The 20,892-nt window shown below is 40.9% G+C and overlaps 1 protein-coding gene across 4 annotated transcripts in view; it reads right to left on the bottom strand.

Moving 5' to 3' along the window:
• DAB1 (DAB adaptor protein 1) overlaps positions 1-20,892 on the bottom strand; it is a 413,306-nt gene that overhangs the window by 122,334 nt on the left and 270,080 nt on the right. For all 4 annotated transcript variants that reach the window (XM_056122171.1, XM_056122170.1, XM_056122173.1 and 1 more), the window contains exons 3-4: positions 18,543-18,682; positions 11,281-11,379 (exon numbers count right to left, since the gene is read on the bottom strand). In XM_056122171.1, the coding sequence (XP_055978146.1) occupies positions 11,281-11,379; positions 18,543-18,682 (239 nt within the window). The remainder of the gene's footprint in view (positions 1-11,280; positions 11,380-18,542; positions 18,683-20,892) is intronic.

Raw genomic sequence — 20,892 nt, 5'->3', positions numbered from 1 at the left:
TGATGGAAGTATGAAATGAGATAGATAGAATGCACTCACGAAATGATCTAAGACAATAAGTATGTCATCATCATTAGCATTGATTATTGATGCTGGCATTATTACAGTTCAACCTACACGTGTATGTCTCAGAGAAGATTCAAAATCAGGCCTTTGACAGAAAGATCCGATCTCTGACACTTGTCATCTCAGCCCCAGAGATGAAACTTTCTGCTGAGAGACGGATTTTGCCAGGCTCTTACCCTGACCCCATGGCTCACTTTCTCTGACACACATCCCTTGATTGCACCCAGGGCTATGAATGTGATTCCAGCTCAAGCCTTCACTACAGAGTACTTGAAAGAAGCACAAAGAACCATCCTGTGAGATCTGTGCCTAATTGCAGCATCACCATTTTGATAGAGAGTGGGCGAGGAGTGGCTTCATAGAAGACAGAAGTGCCTATTAAGTAACCGAGGCACAGTCACGGAAAATGAGTTTTAAATTAAAATTTAAAACAAATGCGTGAGATAGAAAAACAATAAGCAGTAGACCTCATATAAAGCAATCAGAATCTAAATAGAAGCAGAGACACCCAAATGGGTAGCTCTGATTTATCAAGTATAACGGTCTCTGGAATTTGGATGAGCATTTTCAAAAGTGTCTTTCTCCATTACTCAGTTGACCCTCAAAACTATAGGAAGCTCCCCAAGCACGTTTATGCTGGTGATTTACCATGCACACATGCTACCACAGCCCTTTTGCAAGGCCAACCAAGTGCAGCGGGGAAAATGTCCCAGCCTTGTCTGACTTGTTTCCACACAGAGGATATTATTTATGCATGTACGCTGTTTCTTTTCTATCTCCCTATGTCTGAATGCAAACTCCACAATAGCAGAGGAATTGTTCACCATTGTCAGCACCTCTCTGAGAATACACTTGATGTGCAGGAGATGTTTAATGGATATCTGCTGAGTAAAGAAAGGAATACAGACTTCAGAGCAATCCTGATCAACAAACCTAGCCTCCATCATCCTCAGTCCCTGCATCTGTAGCATGGGATCTCACTATGAAACGCAGAGGTAGGTGGTAAGATTTCCATGGGAGAAATGTATGCAAAGAACTGAGCATGGGGTTTGAGGACAAGGGCCCATAAATCAGTTGAAATAACTAAAGGCAATACCTCAGAGCTAAGTATTTCTCTTTCAAATTGATACAAAGCAATCTGCACCCATTCCAAAGTCAGCCATCAAGGAATAGCAAATAAAGGACCTGAGATCTGCAGAAAGTGTTCATCTCACAGGGCACCTTGGGTGCTGAAGTCTCTTTATCATCATCTATATCCAACTTAGTAGGTAACATCCCAAGAGTCAGTCACCTGCTTAGATCAAGAAAGTGTTGCAGAACTAAGTTGGTTTATTGAGATGCATTGTTTCAGGTGGTTACTGAGCTTCAAAGGGCAAAATTCAAGCGCTTGGAGTAACCATGTGGCCTGAAAAATTATGGTTTACTCTCTGGTCCTTGAAAAAGTTTGCAGAAGGACCCCCAGCTTCTAGCTGAGAAGACAAGAGGCACACAGTGGAGCCTCCCTGAGGTCACTAAAGGTTCTGCATCTTTGAGCTCCCTGGCCCCCATATCTCTTCAGTGGTCCTGTCTATAGCCGAGAAACCTCAGTCATGGGGTCTGTGTGTATGGTGCAAACTCTCAGCACAGCTCAGCTTTTCTCCTGGAGAGCAAAGAAATGGTCACTGATCTGCAAGAGGACAAACTATGCCCTGGAAGGGAATATGAAAGAGCAATGGGACTCACCCTGGTGCCATGTTGGGGTCTATACCCAGTCTACCTTTTTATTTATTATCTGACTGACTGTAAGTCCCCCAACCTCTCTTGTTCTCAGTTTCCTTATGTGTGGAATGGGAATAATAACACTTTCCTAGCTGAGATCTTAGGAGGCTGAATGAAATGAGACCCAGCATGCAAAAGCAGCTAGCACAGAAAATATTACTTTACCTCCTTAAAGACCAACATTTATAAAATGGTTCATTAAGAGGAAAAATATTACATTTCTGGGTCTACCAGATCTGCTGGAAAACATTCACAGTCTCCTTTTCCAGGGTAATAGGAACATTCTTTATCCCCTGTCGGGAATTATCCTCTACCTAAATTATCTTACAGAGGCAGCTTCCTGACAGTGCCAATTTCTAAAAATATGTTGGTTTTGAGCTATAAATTGATTTTTTATTGTGATAAATTAAAATCCGATATCATCCAACAAGACACTAAACATACAGAAACCCAATTTTTCCCTTCAGATGTTCAGTCTCTTTGATATTAAAATGGATCTGGGGCTGCTCTTGGGCATGTGGGAGGCTAAACCATGAAGCAGAGGAGCCAATGAGTGGTATGGAGAAGGCAGAGAGAGAAAGGCTGCACAGACCCAAGGAAGGAAAAGCAAAGGAGGAGGAGGAGAAAGAGGACACCTCCTACTTCCTGTTTTGTGATCACCAGGGCACAACTCAGGTATGTCCTAAGAGATGCTCATACCATGAAATCTGGCAGGTCTCCCAAGAGAGTGCTGTTTGGCCTTGGGTTCCAGGCTTCTTCATTTATAAATGAGTGGGCTAGTTAACGTCACATGCTAGAGCTGGGGATCTTGAAACCATGTGCCTTGCTCTTGCTGTCCTTGCGTGTTTGTGTAGATTGTTCTCATTGGACTCTTACAACGACTGCTCACCACCTCTCGGTTTTATATTGTTATCTCTGAAAATTAGCAGTTGGTCTCTGACCTCTTGGGTCCATCATTCAGCCTGGACAACTAGTATTCATCCTAAATTGAAATATTTATCATATCTTTGAGTTTCTAGCAAAAAAAAAAGCACATTTTTCTCTCTGCTCACTTACATTTCTAGAACATTTGGTAGTATACGTATGGCATAAATATCTTTGTTTACAAGTGGGTAGGGCGTTCGCCTTACACGCGGCCAACATGGCCGACCCGAGTTCGATTCCTCCGCCCCTCTCGGAGAGCCCGGCAAGCTACCGAGAGTATTCGATATGCCAGACACAGTAACAACAAAGTCTCCAATGGAGACGTTACTGGGCCCGCTGGAGCAAATCGACGATCAACGGGAGGGCCTTTACCTTTACCTTACAAGTCAAGTCAAGGTAGGTTCTAGATAAACTCATTACAAACAGGTTTTTCATCTACATGAATGACTCCCAATGTCTCTGAAAGACATAAGAAGGTCAGGATGTGAGAAATATTGTTGTCATGTGGGATTATTTGTACAATGTAGCATGTCTGGCATCCATGGTCCCTAACAAATTCCTGCATTTACCACATCCTTCCCCTCCAAAGTGGAAACCACCAGAAATGTCTACATCAATTTCTAAAACACCTCTTTTGGGGACAGAAGCAGTCAAGTGAAGAATTTTGAAGCGGAAGAAAGAAAACAAGCCTAGGAGTTATAAAATGTGAATCAGAACTCACAGTCCTGCTACACGTAGCAGCCTGGGGCAAGTCTTTCCCAAGAACATTAGTTGACTGATTTGTAAAATGGGGAGAGTAAAAACCTCCTTGGAAGGTAGGCTTTTGGAGTCAGGAGAGCCTGCTATAAACCATAGCTGCTGGTTCCTGGCCAGTCTTCCACCAGTCTGGGAGGGTCCTAGACACTATTTCACCCTCTGCAGGACCAGTTTTCCTTTATCTCATTTTCTCTCCATGACACCCTACTGCTCTCCATTCTAAACAACCAGTCAGAACTGAAGAAAGAACAGATCTAATTTGGATGACACATAAGTAAGGTGACATCTGGTTTTCACTGAGGAATAAATTACTAAATCAGCCCTAAAATTTTGGTGTAGCCATTGCATTTAAAACATCATTACCCCTATATTTATGAGGAATAATATACAATGCTGGATCACTCTACAATTCTTCTGTATTATCGTCCTATTATTCTGAGTATGTGCTGGTTCTTAGTCACTAAGTCAATTTAGTTGCAGTGTATTATTTCCGAGCAACCAGTATGTGAAAGTGACTGGACTAGCTAGGTAAACAGTGAAAAACAAAAAGAGAGGGCTTTATTAATCTACCCATTGACAGAGACCCATTAGCAAGTATATCCTGAAGAGGAAAATACAAGAACACACACACACACACGCACACACACACACACACACACACACACACACACACACTCTTTAGACCTCCAAGCCTTTAAAAATAATGGGTATCTCTTCCCTGATTTGGTTAGCTGTTTCATATGCTGAGTTTCACATTTTTTTGTGAAAACCTTCAGGAATGCACTGCTAAAAATACCATACCTGTCTTTGTCCACTTGGGCTGTTTTTAGAGAAATGCCATTAGCCAGGAAACATACACAAGAAACTCTGCTTTATTCCAGGCTGGGAGGCTGGGAAGTCCAAGATGGTGGCCTGACTTATTGCATATCTGGCAAATTAGGCATAGATCCTTACAGACAGTGCCTTCTGGCTGGGTTCTCATATTGTGAAAGGAGCTCAGGAGCAATCTGGGGTCTCTATTATAAAGATCAAAATTCCATCCATTAGGACTTTACTCCCATGAATTCATCTCTGTCCAAGGTCCTGCTTCTTAATACCATCATCTTGGGAGCAGAAAGCAGGGTGGGCCTAAACAGACTATAACATTACCAAACTTTATCAATTTATTTCTACATATTAGAGGAGATTCAGGGTTATTTCCAGCTTTGGGTTAGTTATTCACATTTAAGTTTGAAAAGCTTTTCTGAATAAAATCAGAGGATTAGATATATGGCTGGAGCTTATCCCACTTGAATTGGTCTTGAGGATGGAAAGTTGTCCCCATAACCAGGTCACACTGAGGCCAGGGCATCCTAGATGGTACTTCTATGCCATGTGCTGCTTGGATTCCTGGGGATTCAAAAGATGAACATGAGACAGTGATCTCTGGCCCTGAGGTACAATCATTGGATAAAATTAGACTCACACAGTGAACTGAGAGCCACTGTGATACAAGTGTGAGTGGGATTGTTGTGACTCAGGCAAGATGGTAATCTTGCTAGTGCATTACTAGCTTTGAGGATTATGTGTCACACTTAAGGTTTCCATCTCAGCTCCATGACTTTATAACTCTGCTACCAAGAATATTGGGAGCTCAGTTTTCACAACTATACACTGGTAACAATACCATCACCTACTTGATAGGTAGCGGAAGATATTTCACAGGGTGTACCTAATTGTGTTAAGTAAGTACCCGCTAAGCCAAAAGAACAAAAGAAGTGGTGGCAAAAAGAAGTATGTGATCTTGAAAAGTTGATGCAGACTAATGTTTCTATCCTAAGAAAAACACTCATCTTTAGGGTCCTTCAATATTTATATACTATTTAAATGCTATTTTTTATTTTGGAGGTGCTTCTCAGCAGTTGTGGTTAAAGTCTGAACATCAATTCAGGATATGTTCAGCCAAGTTCTGTGGGCTGAAGGGCTTTGTGCTTGGGATCAGAGGTGCTAGGGACTACCAGATCCACACCTTTAAGTGCTGAGATGGGGCATGGAGTACCAGGGTTCAAACTTGGGGCACTATGCATTCAGGACAGACATTCAAGCCCTTTGAGAAATCTCCCCAGCCCATTTCTGTTTACTTTATAGGACAGCTTTTTTATTCTATAGAATAAAATTGTGATTGGAGAGCCAATGTCAATGGGATTTCCTGGAAGGACAGGCAGGACATGAAACTGGAAGATCTGTAGTAAATCCACAGCCAACTCAAGGACACTTTCAAAACCTCGATTCTTTTATTAAAAAAATGAAGAAAAGACTTTTGCCATTCAGGGGTGTTATTTGAGGATCTAGTAAAACCATTTCTATATCTGACATGATACTGCCCCATTATAAATAATCACAGGAAGTTTATATATGACATTTTCTGCTTTCACATTGATCCCGTTGGCATATTAGCAATACTTGGGTGTCTGAGCATATGAGCAACTTTCAGTATTGATTTATGCCCTGCAACATGCTAATAATAAAACAATTTTTTTTCATATAAGGATTGGCATCAGGAGCTCTTTGAAATTTCAGACAAGGTGTAAATTGCTGCACAGGGTCTCTGTAATTGGGATCAAAACATTTTTGACAGCTTTAGGATTTTAAAATTCTAGTTGTTGTCACGTTTTGCAAATGTTTCTTTTCTTGGTTTGAAAAAAAAAGAAGTGCAGTCAAGCTTGAGTAGGAACACAAGATAAACAACTAAAATTTATCATCCCAAATAACAAAGACTTGGTTTTCCTTTTCACTTCACAGACTCTTACCCTGCATCATTCAGCCATTCCCTGATGGGTCATAACAAAGGTTTAAGTAAACTGTTCCTGCTTGTAATCACCAAGGGAAGTTTTGAAAAACATCACTTGATCTGAAGATAAATTACATGAAGAGGAATGGTGTTAAGGGAGAAACAGAACTACGAAACTGGTCTTAGAAATCAATGTAGATATGATGTCGTTCAACATCTCATCCTCTCCCTGACCCTTTCAACTGTCTCCTTATCAAAGACATGCTGCTAGGATATTCCTAGGGAAGGATGCCCATATCTAACAGAAGATGACTCACCTGATGTTTTAACACATCTGATGGACAGAAACTTATTCTTTGTGATAAACTTAAATGGCTTCTTGTAAATTTATGCCACCCAATCTATATTCCATGCCTTAAGAACATACAAAACAAGTCAGCTCCTTCTACTGCACAGACTTTTGGAGAGACAGATACAGTTAAAGTGGTGGTCAGTACGCATAATTTATACTTTGTCATGAACATACTCCATCCGTTCCCAGTTTTCTTCAAGCTTGTGTGAGGCTAAGGCAGAATCCAGAGGTTATTGAAGCTTGATGCTAATCAATCAGAGCTGGAGAAGCTGAAGCACAAAGAAGACATTTAACTTAATTTTCTTCCTACCTCTCCCCCAGGTATCAGATACTCTGCCTACAATGACCAAGTACTTTGGTTGAAAGAAGGGTTTTCCCATTGTTCTCTTTTTGTCCAGCTAAAGAATCAAAATGAGTAGTTTAGGGTCAAGTGGAATCTATCTTTGGGGATAGTTTAATTATCTTGAATGGAGTTTAATCATTCTTGAGTGGAAGATTTAGATAAAGGTGATGCACGCAAATGACCTTTTTTCATTAAATCCTGCAATCGGATCTTAATGATCTGGGTACAGTTTATTTGGTAGTTGGATTTTTGATGGAAGAGCCAAGTACTCAAACATGGTCTGCAGACAAGATAAAGGATCTGATCACCGTGTTCACTCCTGTCCCTTGGATATTACTACTTGTTATGGTGATAGGTATAGAACTAGGAAGAACTGATTGTTGAATACTTATTATTGTGCCATATGAACAACCTTGAAACTATCTTTCCATTGGGGTTAGTTCACATAAGCTGGACCCCAGAAATGATGCTAACACTCTTTACAATAGCCAGAATCTTTAAAATACCTGAGTGTCGAAGAACGGATGACTGGTTAAAGAAACTTTGGTACATCTACACAATGGAGTACTATGAAGCTGTTAGAATAGATGAAGTCGTGAAATTTACATACAAGTGGTACTACATGGAAAGTATCATGCTAAGTGAAATGAGTCAGAAAGAGAGGGATAGACATAGAAAGGTTGCAATCATCTGGGGAACATAAAGTAACAAAATAGGAGACTAACACACAAGAGTGGCCGAGATTAGTACCAGGAGGTTTGCTCCACGGCTTGGAGGCCAGCCACACATTCTAGGGGAAAAGGGAGCTCAGATAGAGAAGGGAGCACCAAATAAAGGGTGTTGGGAGGATCCTCCCAGGATGGGAGAAGCATGCTGAAAGTAGACTATAGACAAAACATGATTGCCACTCAATGTCTCTTTTGCAAACCACAACACCCAAAAGGAGAGAGAGAACAAAAGGGAATGCCCTGCCACAGAGGCAGGTGGGATGGGAGGGTTGGGGGGTGGGATGGATACTGGGACCCATGGTGGTGGAAATGGGCACTGGTGGAAGGATGGGTATTTGATCATTGTATAATTGAAGTTCAAGCACAAAAATTTGTAAATCTACAACTTTACCTCATGGTGTTTCACTAATAAACATAAAAAAAAGAAATGATGCTAATGGATCAATGATGATCTCTAATTCTCTATAAATCCTAAGCTCTCTGCCTCCTGTGTGTGGATTCTATGAGACCATTTCTATGCTGAGAAGTCTTGGTTCTGCCTAATTTTTAGTTCCTCTACTGTATCGCCCCTCTCATCTAGATACTCTCATTTTCCTACATTCCTTCTAAAATGTGGGGTTCAAAACTAAGGACAAAAATAAAATACATCAATTTCTGATGCAGGCCAATTTGAGGCTGAATCCTAGGTCTACCTCTTACTTGCTGGATGACTTTGGGTATGTGACTTATCATAAGAAATACAGTCCTTCTGCCCATATACCCCCCTGTCTCCGGTGACTCAGCAGTCATGCCCATAAGCCACCTCTGGCTGGTGCCAGATAATCTCATTATTTGCCACCATCCAGATCAAATGTCCTTCTCTCCCAGAAGAGAGCATAACATGATGGTCACTATAACCATGCTGCCGGACCCCAAGCCAGGCTGTTTCACTTTGGGCACCCCAGAAGGGGGTGGGTGAGAGATTTCCCTGCTCCAAGGGACCAGCCACATTGGGCAGAGCCTCATCCACAAGTGAAACTATTCCTGGACTGCGGCCGTGACACTCATACCACACACCCTACCCTTACTCCAAGAGTACTGCACCACATTTGATAGGGTTCAAAGTTGGAGGCAACCACTCTTAAAGGAAATTTTTTTTCATATATATATATATATATATATATATATATATATGCACACAAGGCTCAACTTCTAACAACACATTACTGGTCTCTTATAGAAGGGTTTAATGGCCCCTTGGTGGAACACAGTAATCCTCACCCTCTTTCCTCTAAGGATACCTTTTTTTGTAGCATTTTCAGCAGTTTTTCATAACAAACAAAACAAAATATATTATTTCGGTTCTGCTTTGGGGCAGGGATTGGGTTTTGGGATGGAAACACCCGAAATATGGTGGTGGGAAGGTGTAATGGTGGTGGTGTTTGAATTTCGAATGTAATGAAATACTGTTAACTACGTTATAAAATAAAAAATTATATATAAAACAAATGCAGTCTTTCTGAATGAATGGAAAGACTAATGAATCAGACCACCGAGTATCTGACTCCATCACTACTGCCACTTATATTTGGCAAGTTATGTAAATTTTCCTGTCCTTGATGTCTTCTTTGCACAATGCAAATGGGTGCTGCCTCATAGGGTGGCTGTGAGGACTGAATGGGCTGATCCATATTAAGTGGACACAGCAATGTCCTTAATGTGCTTGATGGACATCATTATTATGTTTATTTCATAGAACTTATAACTTATGAGAGGCTATAAGAATCGAACAGATTAACATATGAAGTGAACAGAATGCACCTAATGTACAGTCACTGTCACCTTTGTTCATAGATTTGCTCGAGCAGGCCCAGTAATGTCTCCGTCGTGAGACTTGTTACTGTGTTTGGCATATCGAATATGCCACGGGGAGCTTGCCAGGCTTTGCCGTGCAGGCGAGATACTCCCGGTAGCTTGCCAGGCTCTCCGAGAGGGGCGGAGGAATCGAACTCAGGTTGGCCATGTTGGATGCTTGCAAGGCAAACGCCCTACCCACTGCACTACCACTACTTTTTATGATGGCAAAATAAACTTAAAACAGGACTTAGCATTTTAGCCATTTTAAAGTCCACATTTTGTTAGTCATACTAAGTAGATTCACAATATTATATGCCATTGCCTCCACTAATCACCACCAACTGAAAATATGCTCTCATCTGATACTAATTCCTATGGTCCCTCCTCTGTGCCCTAACAACTGTCATTCAACTTTCACATTCACCATTTCTACTTTGTCTCCTCTGGAGATCTCACATAAGTGAGAACTACAAAATTTGTCTCTTAACAGTTTAGTAAAATATCTTAAATGCTTATCCTTGCTGGAGCATATGCCAGAACTTCCCTTTACCACACCACTGAAGAATATTTCACTGTAAGTAAATATAACCTTGTGTTTATTGATTATCTACCAATGAGAACTTGGGTTATTTCCCCCTTTCAGCTAGTGTGACTAATGCTGCTTTGAACAGGGAAATACAAATATCTATCTCATTACTACCTAGTTAGAAGCGATTTTCTTCAAGAAGAAAAATGTGTCTTTACTGTTAATCATACTACCACCCAATGGATTTCTAACATGAAGTCCATGAAGAACAAAAAGGGGAAGATAATACTGGGTTTTGATAAAGGGTAAGCTACCTCAAACACTGTCTACAAAAGATTTTATAAACTGTCTTGTAAAGTTCAAAGATGACACACATGGAGGTATTTAATAATATACAAATCACCTAGGGTAAAAAAGAAAAATGACTCCAGCATTTGCTCTTGGACTCTGGACAAAACAGAACCTGGATATTTTTTCTGTTTCCCTCAGAGTCATGAAGGGGACAGGTCAGGCAAGCTCTGAAGACAAGCCTGGGAGCACATTGCCAAGGAGAGTATGATGAAACTCACATCTTGGGTGGGTCTGACCAAAACCCTTACATTCTCAGCCATATAGTGACAAATTTTTTGATATAAAGAATTTCCTTTAACAGTGTATGACTGAAATCCAATCAGTGACTCAGTAAAAAAGTTTTTTAAAAGATACTTATGTCACATAACCGCACTTTTAATCAATACAATATCAATAAAATACATACAATATTATAAAAAGCAAAATATAATAAATAAATCCACTTATTCTTTTTCATGGCAGCAAGTGCAAGGTGCCACTGGTCAAACTTTAGTGAGTCTAGATGCTTTGACTGAATCAAAGACCTGCTTGTATCTCCCTTGAGGGCACATGCCATGAAAGCTACCAATACAGAATAATTTAACTTATACTGTCACGATACCCACAGCTCTTCAAAGCTCCTCTATCTCTCATTACATTACTGCGATGGAGTGACACTTTTATCACAGTACCACTCTAGAAAACACAGACTGTCAAAGCAGCCAAAGCTGAGAGGAAGCCTTCCTGTGATAGATGATCACTACTGATGGAGTGTGTCAGCTATTTTATGTGTGTTTATGCTTGTTTGATATTCTTGCCCCAAGTAGAGGTTTTTAAGGGCACATCACTCCGTGGATTCAATCTCATGACGCCATGTGCTTTTTTACTTACCCCTGTCTTCTCATCAAAGATCTTGATTCCTCCAAAGGAAATGGTTAAAAAGATTTTCTGTTTGTGTTCTCCTTTGGAGCGAGCGCCAGCAACAACGCCCTGTTGAAAGAGGGACATGGTTTTCACTTTAGTATTTTCATTTGAAAATCTCTAGTCCCAGAGACACGTCAGATGCTATGCACCAGTGCTACCAATCATGTATATTTTGTGCTCTGCACTCCTCCCCCCCCCCCACATGTCTTCTACCTGATGGGCCTGTGTCTTCAAGATATTTTAGGGGAACATTTATCCCAGATACTCTAACACTGCATAGGTAGATATCTGACATTGATTTGTTTGACTAATCAAGATTTATAGTACGCCCACTCTATGCCTACACACTTGACTCAGAGTGGGAGATCCTGAGATAAACACAATTATCTTCACTGGGTTTTATGGGGGCTATGGTTTTAATCTTTTCAATAAAGGTGTGGCCCTGAATATATTCCTGAATGCTTTCACTATCATTATACTTCCTGAAAAAGTTGTCATATGAAGAGAGCTTAGAGATTTTAAAGAATAAGACACCACTGCAAGAGTGCATGCCTCGATTTTGTTAAAACAAAATAGAAGTGTCAAAATTGTGTGTCCTCTTGTTTGTGGAATATAAAATAACATGAGACTGATACCCAAGGACAGTAGAGACAAGGGCCAGGAATATTGCTCCATAGTTGGAAGTTTGCCTCATGAGCTGGGGGAGAAAACAACTGGAATAGAGAAGGGATCGCTTAGTCAGTGATGGTTGGAGGAATCATTCGGGATGGGAGATGTGCTGAAAGTAGATAAAGGACCAAACGTGATAACTTCTCAGTATCTATATTGCAGATCATAATGCCCAAAAGTAGAGAGAGAGTATGGGGGGAAACTGTCTGCCATAGAGGCAGGAGGAGGACTGAGATGGGGTGGGGGGATACTAGGGATTTTGGTGGTGGAAAATGTACACTGGTGGAGGGAATGGGTGTTTGATCATTGTATGACTGAAACTCAAACAGGAAAGCTTTTTAACTGTATCTTACAGTGATTGAGTTTTTTAAAAAAGTGTGTCTTTAGTTTGCAAATTTTCTCCCAGATATTTTATAGCTTCTGCTGCCTTTCTCCATCACATTTCAGTACTTTGGAGGACTATTACTACCAAGTGTGCTACGGACGTAGCTTGAGAGTAGAGCACCTGTCTTGCATGTGTGAGGCTCTTGGATTGATCTCTTGTGCCACTAAAAACCAAACCAACCAGAGTGCATTTCATTTGTCAACAGAGTGGGCTCCCTTTTTCTGAACTTTTTTTCTACTTATGATATATATGTCTGAGACAATTAGAAAATCAGCTTCACCAATGGCTGGAATATTATCCTTTTATTGCTCTATCTACATTATATTCCCTGAAAGGCAAAAAGTAATTATTAGAGGAACCCAGGCTCCATCAAAATTGATATGATGGGAGTTAGACAAAAAAACTTGATTTTTTAAGTTAACCTCCATATCAGCCTGAGAGAGGTGAGCCTGGCCCTCATCTTAGGCAACTGCTCAAAGAGCAAACTGCTCAACGTAAGGCAAAGGTCTTACACTGCATGGATCTTGGGGAATCTGCATTAGCTAACTAGGGCCTTCCAGCCCTTCATCAATACAAATGTCCATAGAGGAGGGCATTAAACCCAATCCTCATCATGTACAGTTCTGGGCTTTTAAGACTAGAAATGTCAAAATAATGACTTCATCATTACAGGAAATGAGAAAAGTTGATCTTGTTTTCAGACAAGAATATTCTCAACCCAGGTGTAGAGCATGATGAACGTTAGAAAGCAAGAACGTTAAAAAGGCATGAGGAAGGGGTATTCTCTTGAGATTACTGGGTTAGCTTTACATTAAGTATTGTACATATACATGGAATCAAAGGACAAGGATTATAGTCCCTGCTTTCTGTGATGTGGGGCCAAGGGCCCAGTCTCTCAATCTCACTTCCTTATATGTAAATAATTTTCTGTGGGTCTGAGAGAATGAGACAAACATGTACTAATATGATACTCAATACTCTGTAGAGATGTTCCTCAATTTCTTCTGGATAATCAATGACTGTTCCTTATAATTGGGTGATCCACTTCCAGTGTGAGGATTCACTAGCAAAAAACTTCTTTCCTCCTCATCACACACCAGACAATCCATTGTCTCTTTATTTGCCTAGAAGAATGCACATTCAACTTGTTGTATGACTTGTTTTATGTATTATCTGTGCTGAGTGTTGAGAACAGAGATTGACATATAGCAAGTGCTCAAATTTCCCTTCCCGAGGTAACAGACAATCAGACCTTGGTCCTAGAAACCCTGACATTGAAACCTACGTTTACGACTAGATTTGAAGTAAAATAACTTCTGAGACTACCTATCTGCACCCTAAATCTTCAACCTCAGGCATCTAGTCATAAACAAAAGACAGGCCAAGTTGGAGTCCTGTCAAAAAATTTGGAAGAATTGAAAGATCACATGGAAGTGGGGATGCGTGGTGTTGCTCCCTCCCTGGTAAGAATATCACAGGACCTGGGGAAAGAGGCTGCAACTTTGGGTCATAAAACTGAAATTCAGCATCCCCATCTTCAGAGCAGTCACAAAATAGGCCCACTCTTCTTTTAGAATCACAGCAACAACAAATGTTCATCATTCTTATAACATAGTCCTGCTGAGCAGAGAATGTCCGCTATCCCACCCCCGCTGCTTGCCAGTTCTCAGTTATTCTCCAAGCCCTGCCCAGGAGAATGGCTATGTGTCTGTAAAGAGGTGGAAAGGGCCCACATGGATGCACCAGTGGTATTTCTGCTGGTGGATGGGGTGAAGCTTTGCATGACAAATGAAAGCGATGACTAGTTACACACTGCCATCTTTGGTGAATAAAAATTCAATTTCATTAGACTGTTACTCCCAGTGGGATTCGACCCTGGATCATGACCTGATAAACTGCACCAATTCCCATCAGGCACCATGTCTCAGGGTCTCCATTCCCCACCTCAACATGTAGACTGTTCATTGCTGTTACTTAGAACTAAGGGCACAGACAGGAGGGCAGGAGACAGCTCCAGTTGGGAAATGGGAAGAGGTTGATGGGGATATCTTGAGGATTTTTGGTTCTCACGGTAGCCTTCTGAGCTGGGAAGACACAGATAGAAATGGAAAACACTTTCTTAGGTGCCTACTACATGCTGGAAGATCTTTTCTATGCCTCACAATTTAGCCCATGGCATAATTTTGGGACATAAGAATCATTTCTTTAGTTGACATATAAAGCAACACAAAGTTATTAGGCCCAAAGGAATAGTTCAGAGGCTTAGATAGCCGAACTTGCAAGTGTATGATCATGAGTTAATACCTGACATTGCAAGGGGAAGGGGTGGGCAGTATAGCTCAGTGGCAGAGCATCTGACTGCACAATGGTGACTGATGGAAGGATACACACACACACACACACACACACATACACACACACACTCTCGCTCTGTCTGTCCTCTCAAACTGGACATGGACATGTCCAGGTAGAGCCCAGGCACCTCCTCTCTTGGGTGAGCTAGTGTGGACTCTTGGCTGATGTGGTACAGAGATGCAACAGACTAGCGGCAGCCACCCAAAGTATCACTGAGCTGCTTCAAGGCCTGTCTCCTCAGCAGCCTCAGGACTCTGGAGAGAACCCACCGCTGGACAGTTTCTTCATGCCTTTTAATTAATATTTATCATGATTAAATCTTCATTATTCTGACCTCACACTCATTGCTCTGCTGAAAAAGGGATTTTAAGCAGAGTAATAGTACAGTAAGTAAGGCATTTGCCTTGCACACAGCAGACCAGGTTTGAGCTGAGGCATCTCATATGATTGCCTGAGTACCGCCAGGAGTAATTCCTGAGTGCAAAGCTAGGAGTGATCCATGAGCACAGCTGAGTGTAGCCCAGAAACCAAGACAAAAAGGGACTTGCATAGAGTCAAGGAGAGCCTGCTCTTGGTCGCCATCCACAACAAATGTCTTCTCAGAGATGGAGGATGGTTCAGCCTGATTGAAGTTTGGGAGAAGCAACTGAGTGTGAGTGGAGTGAGATGCAGTGACAGGGGGTTGGTAGTGAAGAAGTTGAACATGGAGGTATAAGATGGGGAGGGAAAATTGGGAGGAGAAGCTGGGGGTTGGGGGAGAAGCTGAACCTGGAGAGTAGGTATAAGTGAAGAGACAAGTGGAGTAGATGAGAGTTTGTGTGGTAAGGTGGGGGTGAAGAAGCTGAACCAGGGGTGGGGCAAGCTTGGGAAGAGTTGGGAGAAGTTCAGCCTGAATGCTCATCTCTCCTGGTGCTCTGCAGCCCACCCACTGATGAGCGAGACAAGGAGATTGAGTCCTGCAGCAGTGTCTGGTGTTGCTCCAGGAAGAGCAGGGGTGCAGGGAGAGGTGGGTTCAGTTACTAACTCATCACAAACCACGTGGCTAGTCAGCCTCCTTCGAGAATGTCCACCATGGCTGTGCATCTACCTCACATATTCTAGGCCAGTGTCCATGAGTCTACAATATGTGGCTGAGGATTCTCTCAGATCTCTCCCCAAACCTCCATGCCTTCTTCTCAGTTAGATTTGGTCTTGGTAGAATTTGGCCCGCTCAAGCAAATCGATGAACAATGGGAGGACAGTGCAGTGCAGTGCAGTGCAGTGCAGTAGGGGCTGGAGGGATAGCACAGCGGGTAGGGCATTTGTCTTGCACACGGCTGACCCAGGTTTGATTGCCAGCACTGCGAGGAGTAATTCCTGAGTGCATGGTAGAAGAAGGTTCATTTCTGGACTACCCTGAAACACGCCATCAAGAATTTACTACTTAAAAAGTCATGGTAGGGGCTTGGGGCTGGAGCTATAGCACAGCAGTAGGATGTTTGCCTTGCACATGTCCAGCCCGGCTGAGCTGGGTTTGATTCCTTTGCCCCTCTCGGAGAGCCCGGCAAGCTACTGAGAGTATCTCGCCCGCACAGCAAAGCCTGCAAAGCTACCCATGACGTATTCGATAAGCAAACACAGTAACAACAAGTCTCACAATGGAGACACTACTGGGCCCGCTCAAGCAAATCGATGAACAATGGGAGGACAGTGCAGTGCAGTGCAGTGCAGTGCAGTAGGGGCTGGAGGGATAGCACAGCGGGTAGGGCATTTGTCTTGCACACGGCTGACCCAGGTTTGATTGCCAGCACTGCGAGGAGTAATTCCTGAGTGCATGAGCCAGGAGTAACCCCTGTGCATTGCAGGGTGTGACCCAAAAAGGGAAAAAGAGAGAGAGAGAAAAAACATTTATAAAAAAGTTATAGTAACTTCCTCCAAGAGGCAACCTGGTAAATCAAGATTTTGATATAAAGTTTACCTATGTAACAGAAAATAAATCAATGAGAGTGGGGGTGTGTTCATCAGTAAAGTGTGTGCTTTGCATGTGGATTCCCAATACTTCAAGTGAAACAACAAAAATATAGATCCAACATCTTAAAAAACATAAAAATAAAGTAATGGATCACAAATTAAGAATTTTTAAAAATAATGATTCCTTATAATAATTTTACATGTAGACTGAGTGTCTGCTCTCTACACACAACTATTAAGAAAATTAATAGGCTGGGGAGACAGTATATCAGGTAAAGCACTTGTCTTGCATGCAGTTGAACCAGCTTCAATCCCTAGCACCACGTATGGTTTCCCAAGTTCCACCAGAAATGATATGCAACCCACCCTTTAAAAGTAAAATTAGTATAAACTTATATTTGTAATAAGATCTGTGATTTTTAATCATCTATGAGAGCAATAGGACAACAGGTAGAGCATTTGCCTTGCATGTGGTTGACCAGGGTTCGATTCCTCCATCCCTCTTGAGAGCCTGGCAAGCTACCAAGAGTATCCCACCTGCCCCGCACAGCCTGGCAAGCTCCCTGTGGCATATTTGATATGCCAAAAAAAAAAAAAAGGAACAAGTCTCACAATGAAGACGTTACTGGTGCCTGCTTGAGCAAATAGATGAACAGCAGAGGACAGTGCTACAGTGCTACTTTAGAGATATTGTTTCATTTAGTATTTCTGAATAGTTGTGCAGCCTTGATTTTGCTTATTTTGTCTTTTTCCCCCTGTCATTTCTCTTTAATATGTTCATAAAAGGAATCTAACCATAGTCCTCAGGGACTATTGAAGAAAAAAATTATAAAACTTAAAAGTTAGCAATTTCAATGATATACCTATATGTATCATTTGTACAATGCATGTAAAAATAAAAATATAGCATAAGTTATACACAGATATGCTGACACTGTTTTTCTTTGTGTGGATGGTTTTAACTTTCTTCTTTACACCTCTCTGTATTTTCAAGTAAGTTGTCAAATGCATAATCTTATGCATAATCTTTGTAGACTTCTTGCTAAATCATTTGTTTTTTTTTCAAGGTGAGAAACACTGTATATGAAAATGATAAGGGAAAATATTCTTTTATATGTATATTTAATGACTAGTAATGCAATTTCTCGGTAAGAATATTTAAATAATTTCCGATTTCACGGCCAGAGAGATGGCATAAAGGCCTGGAGCACATGCTTTGTATGCAAGAGGCTCGGGTTTGATCCCTGGCACTGGATGGTCACCTGAATTCTATTGCAATACCACAGAATACCATATATAGGATATCCCCAGAGAATCATTTGTACACCTCCCAAAAAGTTTCCAGTTTTTTTCCTCAATATTAATCTTCCTTAGAGCATTTAAAATGACAATTTTAATAGTATCTCAAAATCCCAATATTTAGTGATGTTATTAAAATTTGCATCTGTTTGTTATAAAATACAAAACAAAAATGAATAAAATGGGATTTTATCTTAACAGCATCTTTTACCATAGTTTGTCATATCATACAATATATTAAGATTACTGCAAAACAATTCAGTAAAATTTAAAATAGTTGAGAGACATTACAATGTGATGATGTGTGTATTTGTGTTATTGCATTATATGATGAAAATGAAATTGAATAATTATGATACCCAATAATGATGAAATGGGCCCTATCAAAACACCTCCATATAATAGGTATTCAAGAAACATTTATCTAATGATTAGTAACTCTTCCCAGTGAATAAATGCAGTGACTCATCAGTGAACCAAGTAATTGACCAATGAATGAATAAAATGTTTGTACCATATTAATCACAATGCTTTCCCTCAGTCTGTAAGAGCTTAAGTATAATGTTTGTACCTTGAGTTTCATCATGGAATCTTGACATAACTTGTCCCCCCGAGCTGCGGAAACCTCATCAATTCCGATCAGTTTCGCCTTGTACCGGACCCCTTCACCTTTAAACCTCTTTATCAAAGTGGCTTCACTGCGATCCTGACCTGAAAAGAGAAAAGCAGCATTCAGGTATGAGGCATTCAGGCCCCAGCAGTTTTAAACACCCCCAACTCTGAAAGCTGTTCTCTGCTTTCTCCTACATCCAAGGAAAGTTCAGTCAATAGATCAAGTACAAAGGAATGGTAATACTGACAGACACAAAGTTTGGTTCTACTTATCTTGCTAAAAACTCATCGCAGGGTTTATACCTCTTATTTTTATACAGAAAGTAATATTTAGCCATTGTTTAAAAATATTATGCTTGTATTACTGAAAAACAAGGTGTAACAATTACATGGTGACAAAGATTATGCAGTGAAACGTGGAATTCTTTGAAATTCTGTAACGAATTTTTTTCCTCTCTGAACCTGTTTTTTAGGCAGAAAAAAATAGAAAAAAAAACTAAATTCATTGGGTCATTAAGATAAACAAGCCATACAACATGTAAAGCACCAAATGTGGTTTTTGATACATCCTTGGCATTCAACAAACGATAATCACCCAGTAAGAGTTCATGTCTAGCTTTCTTGTTAGAATGGTATTAGTGCTGAGCTGCTTTGGCCTTTCCAGCGTTTAATATGACTTTGGCCAGGGTCCAAGATCCTCCGTAAGCCCAATTCCTTGGGCTATTTTATAGTGAGACTCCAGAGTAATTGCTTTGTATCAAGTAATGACCCAGGGACAGTCATCAAAAAAATGCTTTTACAATATCTCGTCTGCTAACTCATGTGTAGAGAAATAGGTTTCTATGCTATGCAGTAGGTTATTTCCTCACTTTGCAACAGGTTTTCTCCATAATTATTAGCATAATATTTTGCTATACTACACCAAGAAGTGAAAATGAATCCACATAAACTAGGAACAATAATGTTACTATAAACTAAGTACGTGTCAGACAAGATGTTTTATCAACTGTGCCTACCCTATAAAACAGCTCAAAATCTCTTCAAGATAATGAATATGCAGGGTACAGAATTCAAGTATCTTGTCTAAATTTGCATATTAAATAAATAAAAGAGATGACCACATAATTCAAATTTCTAACTTAACAAATTTTTTATGAAACTGGTTGTATGTTGGAACACTGCACTCATGTTTCTTAAAATGTGTGACACTAGTCATCTGACACATCTTGGAGCATCCTAAACTTCAACTTCTGATAGGAAATCCAATATACTTTTCCTTATCAATCAAACTTAGAGCTGAGGACAATGAAGGTAATTCTACAGCAGTGTTTCTGAGTCAGGGGCATGGAATGATCCGTGTTAGTGTTGGTACGCTTGGGTGCAACTGTGGGGCTTGCTGCACTGTCCTCCTGTTTATCGATTTGTTCGAGTGGGCCCAGTAACGTCTCCATCGTGAGACTTGTTACTGTGTTTGGCATATTGAATACTTCATGGGTAGCTTGCCAGGCTTTCCCGTGCGGGCGAGATACTCTCGATGGCTTGCCAGGCTCTCCAAGAGGGGCAGAGGAATTGTGGAGGAATTGAACCCGGCTCAGCCAGGCTGGCCGCATGCAAGGCAAACGCCCTACCACTGTGCTATGTTTGCTTTAAGAAGAAATATTTTCCAGGGGGTACTAAGTAATCTTTTTTTCTGAGAAGGGGGCACAAAGTCAAATAAGTTTGGGAACCTCAGATCTACATGATGAGCAAACTAAGGCCTCTCCATAATGTATAGCTAAGAATTATTTGAGGACAAGTTCAACACATTGATGCTGGTACTATAATTTGTGTTAATTAAACCAAATTAAGTGTGAGTTACTGGTAGTATACACTGATGGCACCTCATTAATAAAGACAGAGAACAGCAATAGATAACAACTAATAACTTTTCTATTGGCAAAACATGACTGGCATTGCTTTCATTTCTTCATTCCCACCTTCCAAGGCCAAGTCTACTGACAACTCAGCAATGAGACAAAGAAGATATATTCTTTAGAGCCACACATTTTCTTTCAAAACCATGGCCTCTTTCCTTGTAAGTCAATGAAACTGCCTGGTGAACCTGTTTCATGATCAGTTGAAAGTCTTGATAAAATATTTACTGAGTTTTTTGTTTGTTTGTTTGTGTTTGGGGCCACATCCAGTGGGGCTCAGGGCTTTTTCCTGACTCGGTTCTCATGTACCAGTCCTGGCAATTCTTGAATGATCATACATGGTGCTGGGGATCGAATCCAAGTTGGCCGTGTGCAAGGCAAGCACCTTCCTTGATG

This window comes from Sorex fumeus, unplaced genomic scaffold (assembly GCF_029834395.1).
Source record: "Sorex fumeus unplaced genomic scaffold, SorFum_2.1 ptg000045l, whole genome shotgun sequence".
Classification (NCBI taxonomy): Eukaryota; Metazoa; Chordata; class Mammalia; order Eulipotyphla; family Soricidae; genus Sorex; species Sorex fumeus.
This window is presented reverse-complemented; position numbering and strand designations above follow the sequence as displayed.